This window comes from Bos taurus, chromosome 2 (genome assembly GCF_002263795.3).
Source record: "Bos taurus isolate L1 Dominette 01449 registration number 42190680 breed Hereford chromosome 2, ARS-UCD2.0, whole genome shotgun sequence".
NCBI lineage: Eukaryota > Metazoa > Chordata > Mammalia > Artiodactyla > Bovidae > Bos > Bos taurus.
This window is the reverse complement of record NC_037329.1, coordinates 56,188,463-56,203,652: the sequence shown is the minus strand read 5'-3', so window position 1 is coordinate 56,203,652 and position 15,190 is coordinate 56,188,463. Positions and strand designations below refer to the sequence as shown.

The window sequence follows — 15,190 nt, the reverse complement described above, 5'->3', positions numbered from 1 at the left end:
GAAGTACATGCAGAGTTTTTGCCTGATGTCTTCAATCATTCTAAAGAGAAATAGATACTGTTATATGCTAAGATGACTGTACAAAATATACTTAACAAAAGAAGGTCTGGAATAACAACTTGAGGGCAAAACTCGGCTTCAAAAGAAATGCAAGAGAAAACTAAAGATTGATAAGTTAGCAGCAAGAGGCCTGTTAAATTGAACTGCATAAATCAGTAATAGACCAGGCACAAGAAGTTCTCTAGAATAAAGTGAAGCCCTGGACTTATAAATATGATGGGAAGACATCATATTATTCAAACAAACCCATTTCCTGTGTATCTATAATATTTTATAACATTCAAATTATATTTGTTCCTACCTTAAAAATAATTACATATAGTCCAACAATTGATCAGGTTTATTTTTTCCATTGAGGGTATACTGATTCACTGCTTTATTATAAAGTATAAATGAAAAAGATATTTTAAAAATGTCATTGCATTAGTCAGTGTTAGTCATTCAGTCATGTCTAATTCTTTGTGACCCTATGGACTGTAGCTCACCAGGATCCTATGTCCAAGGAATTCTCCAGGTAAGAATATTGGAGTGGGTTGCCATTCCCTTCTCCAGGGGATTTTCCTGACCTAGGGATTGAACCAGAGTCTCCTAAATTGCAGGCAGATTATTTATCATCTGAGCCACCATCGCACTGGAAGAGGAAATTTTATATTCAAGTTTACAGGTATGACATGGACACACTAAATTGACACATGTGTTTTATGCTTGGAACTAAACAAAATTATACCTTCCCTCAACATTCTTAATGTGTACTGGCAAGTGTCCATGAATGTGCAGTTGTAGGCAAGACAATGTACAGGGCAAGTCAGACCCAACTCAAATATTTTCTAAAACATCTAGCTTTTCTAACATTTTGTCATTATTTTTTATTCTCTTTCACTTATAGTTCTAGTCTTTAAATATTTATTATAACTTTTTGTAAAATCTGTTAAGTCTATTTTCTTATATGCTTGATATTTTTGGTTAATAGTTTCTGTAATACTTATATGTATATATGTAACAGGTAGCACACATACATACATATATAATGCAGCATAATCTTTGAAATTTAGAAAATATAACTCTCCCATATATAATGTTAATGACAGAGTAATATATTTTAATTGTGGTATCAGTTTCCTTATCTGTAAAATGGAGGAAATAATGTCACTCTGGGCTTCCCTGTTAACTCAGTGGTAAAGAATCTGCCTGCCAATGCAGGAGACTTGGGTTCAATCCCTGAGTCAGGAAGAATCTCTGGAGAAGAAAATGTGTGCATGCGTGTGTGCAGTTGCTTCAGTCGTGTCCTACTCTTTGCAACCTTATGGTCTGTAGTCCACCAGGCTCCTCTGTCCATGGGATTCTCTAGGTAAGAATGCTGGAGTGGGTTGCCATGCCCTCCTCCAGGGGATCCTCCCGACCCAGGGATCAAACCCCCATCTCCTGCACTGTAGGTGAATTCTTTACCCCTGAGCCAACTGAGTAGCTCAGGAAATGGCAAACATTTCCATACTCTTGCCTGGGAAATCCTATGGTCAGAAGAGCCTGGTAGGCTACAGTCCATTGGTATAAGAGAGTCAGACATAATTTAGTCATTAAAAGGCAACAAAAACACTCTAATAAGTTTGTTATAAACTTTTAAACAGAGAGAAAGAGGACTCACTGGTGAATTCTGAGCAAAGAGGTTACTGCCGCTTACATTTGAGAAGGATCACTAGGCTGTGACATAAAGAATAGACTATAGGAATACAAGGATAGAAGATGGTAATCCACAATCCTGAAATGTTGGCAAGAGTGATTACACTCAGACTAGGGTGGAAACAATGAAAACTGGGAGAAGTAGGTAAAGCATAAATGTATTTTGAAGCCAAAGGTAACAGGATTTCTGGTATACTGAACATAGGATATGTGAGAAAGATACCAAAAATGTCATATTGTATCTTTGAAATTCATCTCAAGATTTTCCTCTAGTAATAGAAACTCAGTTTATTTAATTGAAATTATTAATAGAAACTCAGATTGTAGAATTTTAATTAGACTACAGAGTTTGGTTGTCCAAATGGAAAATGGCACTTTCAATAAGACGGTAGATATACTTATCTGTAACTTAAGAAGAAGAAGAAGAAAAGTTTGGGATGAATATGTTGATATAACAATTATAAATACATAAATGGAAACTGAAGCTTTAGAAATACTGAAGAACAAGGTTGGCTATCAGATGGTTACTTCATTCACCAAAAAAACCTGACTTCCAAACACATAAACAATTTTAGGGAGGAACTTTAAATGAATAATCTAGAAAAGCATTGCTGTACCCATTTGGATTTACACACACATTAAAGACTGCATAAGGACTTCCCTGGTGGCCCATTGGTTAAGAATCACCTTCCAATGCAGAGGACAAGTTTTGGACCTCTGATCCAGAAAGATTCCACATACCTTGGAGCAACTAAATCCATGAGCCATACCTACTGAAGCCCAGGCACCCTAGAGTCCCTGCAATTAGAAGCCCACCACACGGCAAGTAGAGAGGAGTCCTCACTTGCCTCAACTAAAGAAAGTCTGCAGGTAGCAATGAAGACTCAGCTCAGCCATAAATAAATAAATACACATAATAAATGTAAGCCCATCAAATATGTACTGAAATACACATGACAAAGTGAGAACAAACTTTTCCTTCCAGTTAGGTAAGATACTGAATTTGTTTCAAACATTATGATTAAAAATAAATATTAATATCAACATACAGATTTTTCTTTTAATGAAACTTTAGAAAAGTCACCTAAAATCCCCAAATGTATGTAAATGTTAAACTTACCCTTTTTCTGGGTGCAAAGCTATAGATCTTGGTTGATCCAGGCCTTGGGAAATAATTACGTAACGAAAAGAGCCATTGAGTCGTGCAACTTCAATTAAGTTGAAACCGTGATCTGTCCAATATATGTTACCTAGAAGAAATACAGAAATGTTTATAATATAATTGTGAGAAAAATTATTTATTACTTATAGCTAAAATTAACTTTCTGAACATTCACATAACCATAAAGAAATCATTTACCTCCTATATTCTTTTTTAATAGGTACATTAAGCAGAAAGCTATAAATAAACTCATATGTAAATACTTCTTAATCTCACACATCTGTTGTTTAACCCATATAATGATACTTCTGTGTGTTAAAAATAAATGGAAACTTCTCTCACCTGAAAAAGAGCTCTATTTTCACTTTCTACTGACTTCAGGCAAAACACAACTTCTAATACTTTTTTATCAGCCTCATGGGACTCAGGAGAGTTGAGCAAAGTTAATACTACGTAATCTACTTCTACATAAAAACACGTATACAAAGGCTCAGAAGTATTAGAAAGAGTGAAAAAAAAAAAGAAACAAGACCATTTATCCCTGTGGCTAGAAGTACAAAAAAACAAACAAAAACCCGTGATGACTCAGAAACAGAATTTTTATGAAGAATATTGAACCCCTAACAATACAGGCTTAAAATAAAAACAGAAAGCCATGGATTTTACCAGCAATCCAGTCAATAGCTATTCCTTCCACTCTTCCCAAGCCATTGGTAATGATGTCTTCTTTCCAAGTTTGATCTCTTTTAGCTCGGCTAATTTTGTTGAAGCCCATGTCTGTCCAGTAGATGGTATCATTTTCTATTGATAAAACAAACAAACATACATACACTATAGAATGTATTGATATATGTATTTATTGTTATTCAGTCACTAAGTTTTGTCCAACTCTTTGAACATAGACTGAAACAAGCCAGACTTCCCTATCCTTCACTATCTCCCAGAGTTTGGTCAAATTCATGTCCACTGAGTTGGTGATGCCATCAAACCATTTAACCCTTCTGTTAAATGGGTCTGTTGCCCCCTTTTCCTCCTGCCCTCAATCTTTTCTAGCATCAGGGATATAAGTATTAGGAGCACACTGCATCAGCATTTTGAGCGTTATCATCCTGGGTGTACCTGAGTATAAATGTTCTTCATTAAAATTTACTAATAAAAATGGTATGAAAGATATTAAAACCACATGAGAAAATCAAGTCAAATGTTTTTTAAAGCATTTTTAAAATATATGTGCAAATAGTCTATTACATTTTTTTCATTTTTCTATTCATTTAAACTCATAAATACTTATCTCCCATGAATTTAAAATTTTGATATCATACCATATTATTTTGGACCACAGCATTTCTCATCACATCTGTTCTAATGTCATATGATAAGAATACTACTGGAGATAATCAACAAAGTCTCAAAGTAAAGAGAGAATGGAAAGAAACAGGACATTTCAATTATGTCAAGGGTATTTTAAACATAAGGTCATTCAAAATGTATAAAGCTTTAAAAGTACCTTATCATCCAATTATTCCTTCTGAGGTACTAGTTTCCCAAATGTCAACTACAAAGCCTGTGCATTCTTTTTCAAACTCTAATTGTAAAAATGGGCTTAAGAACACTTGAAGAATGGCTCTGTGCTATCATAGAGTCTTTAAATAACAGTGCTTTTTGAATATTTGAATGAAAAATGTATCTAAAGACTATAAATGAAATATATGTGCATGCATATGCATAAAGGGTAGCAATTATAGATCAATGATGTTAAATACAGCCACCAGAAAGACACTGGGGACAAATCATTCAATAATAAATTTGCTACCAACTAAGTAAGTTTTTGTGTTGTGACCTACATGGCTAATGAAGAACAAATCCTTTAAGACCAATATAATTTCCATCTGGCATAGTGACAGGCTATGGAAATAAAGAAAAGGCAATTAGTATAAAAAAGCCATTTATCAGTAAGTTTGGGGGTTCTGCTTCAAATGAAATACAGTCTAAATTCTATTACCTATCTGGGGAAAAATTCCAAACAGCCCCTGTTTGCAACACTGGTTTAGTCAGATACATGCTTGAATCAGAGCAGAGATACCATTTTCATATACATATCTGCAAAGTAAGGATTTGTTTCATCTTTCCCATTTTGTCAAAGTATCCGTTGATATGTTTTTATGATTGAAGAAATGAATTGATCAACAAAAATAAGCACTGCTGCTGCTGCTGCTGCTGCTGCTAAGTCACTTCAGTCGTGTCCGACTCTGTGCGACCCCATAGATGGCAGTCCACCAGGCTCCACCATCCCTGGGATTCTCCAGGCAAGAACACTGGAGTGGGTTGCCATTTACTTCTCCAAAAAATACGCAAAATAAGCCCTACTTTTGCATAAATACTTAAGTGTTATACGAAGAGCCCCACTCTCTTCTGCAAACATTAGACCCATATAGCCAGTTACTTATTTTGTATCTCCACTGAAATATAAGAAAAGGCAATCCTGACTGTGAAAGACAAATTTTGGGTTTCTACCTGAAACATGCTTCTCTCACAGTCTTCCATGTGGCAGCTCCCCTTGCCATGGTGATATGATGAAGGGCACCTCCATCCTTTGTTTCTTGGGTTAAAAACCTTATGCTGTCCTTAATAATTTTTTCTCACACTTTACATCTAATTCATCACCAACTACTCTCATCTTCAATCTATTACCAAATATTTTAGCTCTTTTTATTCTTTAAAATCATATCCCTCATCTCACCATTCTCACACTGTATAATTAGAATGTAATCCAGGTCATTATTACCTCCTACCTGAAGTACTGCAAAAGACTCTAACTTAAGTCCAACGTCCACTTTGGCCTCAGGTGTCCCTTTCCTCATGAGCCTTTTCTCCGTTGAGGGTCCACTGTCACCCTATCCAAATTCAGTAAGATAATTTCTCTACTCTTCATTCAGTGCTCTAATCATTTTCCATCTCATTCAAGGTAAAAGTAAAGTTCCTTCCCAAGACCCTCCTTCATGATCCACCCATACCCTTCAACTCTCTCTCACCTATTATCCTTCCACTCTCCCTGCTTTAGTAACAAGAACTTCCTCTCCCTAAAACCAAATACTATTCAGTCCAAATTTCTTTCCATCACTTTTTCTTCTGCTTGGGATGTTCTTTCCCTAGCTACTTGCATGGTTCTGTCTTAGCTCAAATATTCCCTTACTCAAACTTGCCCTGACTACTCTATAGAAATTATTTCCTTGTCATGCTCCATTTCCCTTACAGACCTATTTTTCTCCACAGCATGTATTACTGTCAAGCACATTACATACTTACTGATTTGTTTGTTTAGCATCTGTCTTGTCTCACAGAAATATAATCCCTTTGAGGGCTGGGACTTAATTTTGTTCCCTGTCTTGTCCCTGGCACCTAGAAGAGTGGCTAGTACATACTAAGGTCAGAGTAAATATCTGATGAACAAATGAATTACTGTGATGTGTAGTACAAAGACTGGTTGAAAGGAGACACAACTAAGGGAGACAAAGCTTGTACATGAGAAACTTAATAAAGTAATTAAGGAACAGAAGGTACGCACATTGAAAAATTACTAACAGTTGATAATAGTATAGCTTGAACAGCATATTAGTAGTAAAGATAAGAGGCTTTAAAAAAATTTTTTTTGTGGCCACACCACATGTGGGATCTTAGTTCCCTCACCAGGGATCAAACCTATGCCCCATGCATTGGAACCACTGAGTCTTAACCACCAGACTGCCAGGGAAGTCCTAAGACAAGTGTTTTTATGAGTTCAGAGAAGACACTGACAACAATCTTCACAGGTATTAGAATAAAAAAGACACTAAATATGTAGTTGACCCTTACTTTTTCCTATTATTCTCTAATAGCTTTGCCAGCCCTGCAAAGTTTTATTCAGTATAACCACAAAGCATTCTTTCACACATATACCATATTATCTTGCACATACTTTATTATTATATTGACTTGAAAATGCATCTCTGCATTTCTTCTTGGAAATTGTCTGAGATATGTGATAAGTAGGGACTGCAATTGACTCAGTATTTACCAAAACAGTTACATGGGCAGTAGATACCTCATGAAAATTCAATATATGAATAATAGATTAATTTGTAACATTGAGACCATCTCTAAATGGTCAAATCCACTGGATTAGAGCATTGAATAACTGAGATGTATTCTTATATTCTTTTATGCTGTATACCTGGGATATTAGTAAGCAAATCAATCATGTAGTGATGTATTAAGGAGGACCAAGAGGATAGAAGATTTATATCACCATTCACATCCAATTCTCCTTTCCTTATATTAACATATATATTGTACCCCTCTACACCCTAAGTGGAATAATTTCACTAAGATATAAGAATATGTAGTCTAATACCCAGGAATATAACTAAATAAACATAAGCTACATCAAGAATGTTTTAATTAGTAACAGAATCAGGCAGAAATATGACAAAATCTTATTACAAACTTGAAAGATATAAAGTGGAAATACATATAAAGATAGAAAAGGATGAAAGACTATCATAACTGCACTCCAATACTTATTCTAAAATATGATTTTTTAATTATGTTCATTCAACAAATATTTACATGCTGCTGCTGCTGCTAAGTCGCTTCGGTCATATCTGACTCTGTGCAACCCCTGAGACAGCAGCCTACCAGGCTCCCCTGTCCCTGGGATTCTCCAGGCAAGAACACTGGAGTGGGTTGCCGTTTCCTTCTCCAATGCATGAAAGAGAAAAGTGAAAGTGAAGTCGCTCAGTCGTGTCCAACTCTGAGCAACCCCATGGACTGCAGCCTACCAGGCTTTTCCATCCATGGGATTTTCCAAGCAAGAGTACTGGAGTGGGAAACTTGAAACTAATATAATATTGTAAAATAACTATATGTTGATAAAAATAAATAAAAATATGCAAATATATGGGCATGGCTATATTTCAATAAAATTTTATTTACAAAAAATTTACCTAAGGACATTAGATACTAAAATTTACAACTTTGATGAGCTCAGTTTACCTATCCAATTGTTTTTGTTTCCATTCTGTTGGACCCATTATACTCTATCCTATACATTGAAAGTAAGGACGATTGTGCTCAATCCCCAAAGTTAACTTATGGAAAATTCTATAAAATGTATATCCTGGGGCTGCCCTGGTAGCTCAGTGGTAAAGAATCTACCTGCCAACACAGGAGACACAGGTCTGAGAAGATACCACATGCTGCAGAGCAACTCAGCTTGTGGGCCACAACTACTGAGTCTGTGCTCTAGAGCCTGGGAGCCACAACTACGGAGCCCACATGCCCCAGAACCTCGTGTTCTGCAGTCAGAGAAGCCACCACCACCACGAGAAGCCCACACACCGCCACTAGAGAGTAGCCCCTGCTTACTGCAACTAGAGAAAAGGCCATGCAGCAGCAAAGACCCAGCACAGCCAAAATATAAATAAATAAACAATAATAACAACAACAACAAGAAAAATGTGTTCTGGTTTCCTGATAAACTTCAGGCTTGGGTTCTAGAGAATTTTTCACCTGTGGCTATTCAACAATTTTCACCAGCTACACTCTTTATTATCTTATAGAGAAAGCTTCCAGGACTTTGTTGTTACATTGTCAGCTTTTGTTGTTATATACAAACAAGATTCAGCTGTATGGAGCCAATACAATTCTTGGTATCAATGCTTATAGTGAACCCGCACTGTAACTGACTATTGGAATCAAAATGAACAATGTTCCTCGCTCCAAACACCAGTGCTTGCTTGTCTTTATTTGCTATCACTTTCATATGAGCTGGTTGCAGACACATTTCTCATTTAAAAATCAAATATAAGCATTCTCCATGAGTTAGCTTTTAAATTAAAAACAATGTTTTTTTTTTTGCTACTTATCAGCAGTGACCTTAACAGATATACCCAGAAACCAATTGTTTCTACATTTGCAAGGGCTGCTTTAAGGCTACACAATCCATTAATTCCTCTAGTTTAAGTAAAACAATGGTCTCCAAACTGATTTTCATTCTAAAACTTTGACAGATATGGCAGTTCCCTCTAATTCAAACTCTGGTCTTTTACTCTTTCAATAACCACCTTCTCTTATTTTTGTAAGAAGAGCCTTTATGCTATTACTCCTGCGTTTCCCAGTCATCATGTGTCTTAATGTAATATTTTGTTTCTTTTCCGTGTCATTTCAGTCCAGATTCAGGACTCAGTTTTTTCCCTTAATCCATGTCTTAGTGGTACAGATGGTAAAGAGTCTGTCTGGAATGCAGGAGACCTGGGTTCAGTCCCTGGGTTGGGAAGATTCCCTGGAGAAGGCAATGGCACCCCACTACAGTACTCTTGCCTGGAAAATCCCATGGACAGAGGAGCCTGGTAGGCTACAGCCCATGGGGTCACAAAGAGTTGGACACGACTGAGCGACTTCACTTTCATTTTCACTTTCATATCTTACTGTCTCACCTACATTTATACACAGAACTATATATACAAACTTGCAATACAGACAGTGCAATAGCACAGAAGCATGAGATACAAAAATTTATTATCACAACATAAAGACTTCAAGCTGAAAATTAAATGTCTTTTTCTAAGAGGTCTCCTAGCCACGCCCACCACAGGGTTTGTTTTCCCAGTGGCAGCTTCATATTCAGCCCCAGACATGTCTTATTCTCAGCTTCTTCTCTTGTCTCAATTTATCATTCCCTCCTCTTTCTGATTAGCCACTTTTCAGAAAGAACCTATCTCTAATCACTGCCCCCTTTCTCAGCAATAGGTCTGCCTTTAAATAATCTATTTTTTTTGGTTTTAAATGACTACCCATTAGAATTGCCTGGGGAAGTTTTCAAAGAATACTAAAGATGCAACCACACCTCAGAGATTTTTAAATTGCTCAGTCTAGGGTAGTGTGTAGGTTGAGAATTATTAGTTAACCTGTAAAAGGCACAGATAAGAAGAAAAACAGTTATTTAACAGGGTATAATATCTTGAGCGGAGAAGGCAATGGCACCCTACTCCAGTACTCTTGTCTGGAAACTCCCATGGATGGAGGAGCCTGGTAGGCTACAGTCCATGGGGTCACGAAGAGTCAGACACGACTGAACGACTTCAATTTCACTTTTCACTTTCATGCATTGGAGAAGGAAATGGCAACCCACTCCAGTGTTCTTGCCTGGAGAATCCCAGGGATGGGGGAGCCTGGTGGGCTGCTGTCTATAGGGTCGCACAGAGTCGGACACAACTGAAGCAACTTAGCAGCAGCAGTAGCAGCAATATCTTGAGAAGGAGATTTCTATTATAAAATGTTACTCCCACCCCACCACATCCCACCCTAACCTCCATTACAATCTTGTTATTAATGAGTCATTGCCAAAGGGATTTTCAAGAAGAGAAGGGGGAGACAAGAACTTGATATAGCCTCCAGAACTTTATATTATAGCTTTGGGGGTGACATTTTTCCCTCCAGTTTACAGAGGACTTTAACTTGAAAAAATAATTTTAAAAAAATTTGTTCAGTTGATTGTGATTGGCCACTGGCCCCGGATATGTTAGAAATTACTGTTCTTCACTCTCTGCCTGATTCAAGTCAAATTATAAGTCAGTTCATAGGGAGATTACTTTGTTTTGATCTTTCTCCATTCCTAATAAGTTGTTTTTATTGAGCTGTTTATGTTCTATACCAGAAGTATGTATTTTTGCTTGAATTTTTAAAAATTATATGGACATTGTGAAACCTGAAATTGTTTCTCTTCCTGCACCAGTTATTAGAAATATAAAAGTTAAATTTGCTGCCCACTTCTACCAAAATTCTATAGAATTTTACAACATGATTTTATCTCTCATTTCATGCTATTTTTTTCCTTAATTTTTCTCTTAGCACTCATTTTTTTCTATCTTAATTGTTCATCTTATTTCAGTTTCTACATTTTTAGGAATCTCCATAAAATAATTTTTAGAATCAGATGTTATATACAATATATATTATATATAACACATTTTAACACATCAAATCATAATGTTACAGACAAGTCACATCAGAGTTGAGTATACACACTGTAGGGAATGACTAAGAAAATCCAAAGCAATGCACGGAAACCTTAACATTGTGGTTTTTTACTTTTTTGGTCCAACTGCAGCCATGAAATTAAAAGACGCTTACTCCTTGGAAGGAAAGCTATGACCAACCTAGATAGCATATTCAAAAGCAGAGACATTACTTTGCCAACAAAGGTTCGTCTAGTCAAGGCTATGGTTTTTCCTGTGGTCATGTATGGATGTGAGAATTGGACTGTGAAGAAGGCTGAGCGCCAAAGAATTGATGCTTTTGAACTGTGGTGTTGGAGAAGACTCTTGAGAGCCCCTTGGACTGCAAGGAGATCCAACCAGTCCATTCTGAAGGAGATCAGCCCTGGGTGTTCTTTGGAAAGAATGATGCTAAAGCTGAAACCCCAGTACTTTGGCCACCTCATGCGAAGAGTTGACTCATTGGAAAAGACTCTGATGCTGGGAGGGATTGCGGGCAAGAGGAGAAGGGGACGACAGATGAGATGGCTGGATGGCATCACTGACTTGATGGACGTGAGTCTGAGTGAACTCCGGGAGTTGGTGTTGGACAAGGAGGCCTGGCATGCTGCGATTCATGGGGTCTCAAAGAGTCGGACACAACTGAGCGACTGATCTGATCTGATCTGATCCTTTTAAAATTTCTATTTGGGTATATATTTCATAGTGTATTCAGCTGTAATATATAATTCAGTAATAATATATATTCTTTATAAGTAAATAATTTTTAATAAAAGGACACATTTTAAATGAAATCTTTTTGGTTAACTAGTAAGTTGTCTGACAAAAATGGAAGGTTTAGTATTACCAAAGCAGCTGCTACTTTCCAGTCATGCCCTGTTTCTGGCACAGTCTGCGTCATGGTGAACCACATGAAACCTCTGGAGCAAACTATTATATTATAGAAAGTGGGAGGAAAGCAAGGTCAAAGTCAAGGTCATTAGGAAAGATTTCATGGAAAAAGTGAGGCTTTGACTAATCTTTGAAGAGCGGGTAACATTTGGATTTGGAGAGATACACAATATGGTTCCTAGAAACCTAGTTCAGAGAAAGAACCAATTTAATAAGTGGGCTCATCTTTGTTAATAGGAAGGAGGGACAACAAAATTATTTCAGGAAGAATCATGAACCTAATTGATGATGACAGCCAGTTCTGATACCTGGGAACAGATAAGAATTAAGTTGTACTTTCTAGTCTTTTGTAACTTTGAATCATTTCTTCAGACATTTTGCAGGTTAAAAGTGACCCAAGTTCTTAATAGTCCATATTAAAAGGGATTCAACAGTAAAGTGCTAATGAATGACATTTGTTTCTTTTATTTTGAGAAAGGCAAATCGATACAAACCCTAATGGGCAATTTCCCTACAGCAACAAATCAGTAAGAACTTCATCTTGTGAGTAAATAAAATCTGCAAGACTTCAAAGTTTCTAGATAGTTTAATCCCCTTAAGGTACAATGTTATGAAACCTTTAGATAATGTACATTCTCTTTTAAATTACTCTTTTATCAAATAAGAAATATATGCCTGTTGAGCTTTTGTGTCCTGAATGAAATCTGCATTAAACATACTCATTATAAAAGCAATTCCATTTTCAGGTGTTGAACTGTTTCCTCTCAGGGTAACAAAAAAAATCTTTCACATTTTCTTAAGCATTCACTGTTTTATCTCTTCAAAGCAATAGCCAATGTGCTGTTTTTCATATGCATTAAGTTAGTTCTCACAGTCCTGTGTGCTTACTTTTGACTTTCAGGTAGCACACAAGAACTCAAACGTGCTGTCACACTCCTGTCTTCTTCAGATAAGAAGAGGACTGATAGTAGCTCCAAGCAGAAATGGTTTTAATTTATTCTGTTTTAGACATCCAAAACAAAACTGTAAAATTGAGACAGCATGTTGAGTAGATATATCTTCGGGGGACACCCACTCAGACATTTTTTCAGGAAACCATCATCCTACTTCAGAAAACACTAATGTTCTGTATCACTTTTAATTTTGAATAGGGAAAAGGCAGAAATTTTGTTCTTCAAATGTTTGGTTTCTATATTCTACCTTAAATTGGTTAAGTCAGACAAAGATGGAGTATAAACCTTAAAAACAGAGGATTTCCCAGCAAATATGTCTGGAGGTTTTTTGTTTTTTGTTTTCTTCGTTACTTCTGGTGAAAAAAAAAAAAATCCTTAAGAAGTTTACTAAAGAAAGCAATGTAGCATAATAATTAACAGCTTATACAGTGTGCTTGGATTTCCTGAGTTATAGATCTCAGCTGTATTACTTAGAGGCATTTTAAAGTTCCTTAATCTTTCTGTTCAGTTTCCCAATATGTAAATTGGGACTAATAAAGTGGCTGTGAGGATAAGTAAATAAATGCTTTGTGAAAGTATGTAATGCCTAGTACATAATATATGTAATCAACTATTAAAAATACAGGCTGTATCATATAACAAAATGAAATGTATACTAACTAGTTGGGTCTTCCTTTGAAGTCTGGTGGGTTAAGATTCCACACTTCCACTGTAGGAGGCATGGGTTAGATCCCTGGTCAGGGAACTAAGATCCCATATGCCAAATAAAAAGTATAATAATAAATTTGACAATTGTGTATACTTTTGAAGTTTTAATGTGGTTTGAGTTTAATATACCATCATCTTTATAAATGTAAAATTACATAAAATATTCTTATTCTCCTCTGAAAGTGAAAGTGAAGTCACTCAGTCATGTCCAACTCTTTGCGACCTCATGGATTGTAGCCTACCAGGCTCCTCCATCCAAGAGATTTTCCAGACAAGAATACTGGAGTGGGTTGCCATTTCCTTCTCCAGGAGATCTTCCCGACTCAGGGATTGAACCTGGGTATCCTGCATTGTCAGCAGATGCTTTATAAAAGGACAAATATATAAACTACTATCATAAAATTAAAAAATCAAATAAATAAAAAAACAGTATAAAATTTCTTCAAAATAAACATTTGGCATTGCTATATATTTCCAAAGTCACTAGCAATTAATTATTTATAATAAAAATTAATATTGATTTGGATGCATAGTGACCTTTTCAGAAGGCAAACTTAAGTTTACTATTAAAAGTGATACAGAAAATTTGCTCTAAAGGTTAGTTGAAGTTGTCAGTGTTTATTGTACTTAAAGGACAGGCCAAAAAAATTTATTTTTTCAAATTTGGAAAGAGTTATTATTAACATTATTAAAGAATCAATAAAAGTTCTGTCCTCAATGGTTGTCTTAAATATCTATGCATACCATATAATTCAGAGGTGATGGATGAATAAGAATCTTAGGATATAATTATTTTCTCCGTTGACTTTACTGTTATTTAATCATAGCTAACATGATAAAACATAACATATAAATGTGCTCTGAGGTTTCAGAAAAAATCACAATGATTCTATTTTTGTAAACAAATTCCTGATAAACCTTTTTTTAATTGTATATTGATGCTTTTTATTCAAGGATAGTTGTATCATAAAGGGATGCCAGAATGACCAAGATTTCTTCAATCTTCCCAAATAATCAGTCACCCTCTTGTAAGTACTTAGTAGCCACAAACATCACCTATCATTTTGCAGTAAGTCGCAGTTGTCTCTCAACTTGTATGGAGAGTACATTGAAAGTAAGGTTCCATGTTATCTTTCTAGTTAGCTCCTCAGAATCCAGTACATTACTTTGGACTGCTGCTGCTGCTAAGTCACTTCAGTCGTGTCCATGATCCCATAGATGGCAGCCCACCAGGCTCCCCCTTGGGATTCTCCAGGCAAGAACACTGGAGTGGGTTGCCATTTCCTTCTCCAACACATGAAAGTGAAAGTGAAGTCGCTCAGTCGAGTCCGACTCTTGGCGACCCCATGGACTGCAGCCCACCAGGCTCCTCCATCCATGGAATTTTCCAGGCAAGAGTACTGGAGTGGGGTGCCATCGCCTGCTCTGGCTTTGGACTCTACAGATACAAAAGCTCGAAGAATGAATAACCTAGCATGAATTCATGCCATGAAACAGTTCAAATTCAACATGTCAGAACATAAACCAGAACAGGACTTCCCTGTTTGCTCAGTGGTAAAGAATCCTCCTGCCAATGCAAGAGACATGGACTAGAGCCCTGATCCGGGAGAATCCCACATGCCAAAAAGCAGCGAAGCCTGTGTGCCACAACTATTGAGCCTGGGCTACAACTACTGAGCCCACACATTCTAGAGCCTGTGCTTGCA

General features: G+C 36.5%; 1 protein-coding gene across 1 annotated transcript in view; it reads right to left on the bottom strand.

Annotated features, from left to right (window-relative positions):
* LOC101908548 (low-density lipoprotein receptor-related protein 1B-like) overlaps window positions 1-15,190 on the bottom strand; it is a 150,169-nt gene that overhangs the window by 16,744 nt on the left and 118,235 nt on the right. Inside the window, exons 8-9 of the mRNA XM_059877475.1 lie at window positions 3,566-3,700; window positions 2,858-2,987 (exon numbers count right to left, since the gene is read on the bottom strand). Coding sequence (XP_059733458.1) covers window positions 2,858-2,987; window positions 3,566-3,700 — 265 coding nt within the window. The remainder of the gene's footprint in view (window positions 1-2,857; window positions 2,988-3,565; window positions 3,701-15,190) is intronic.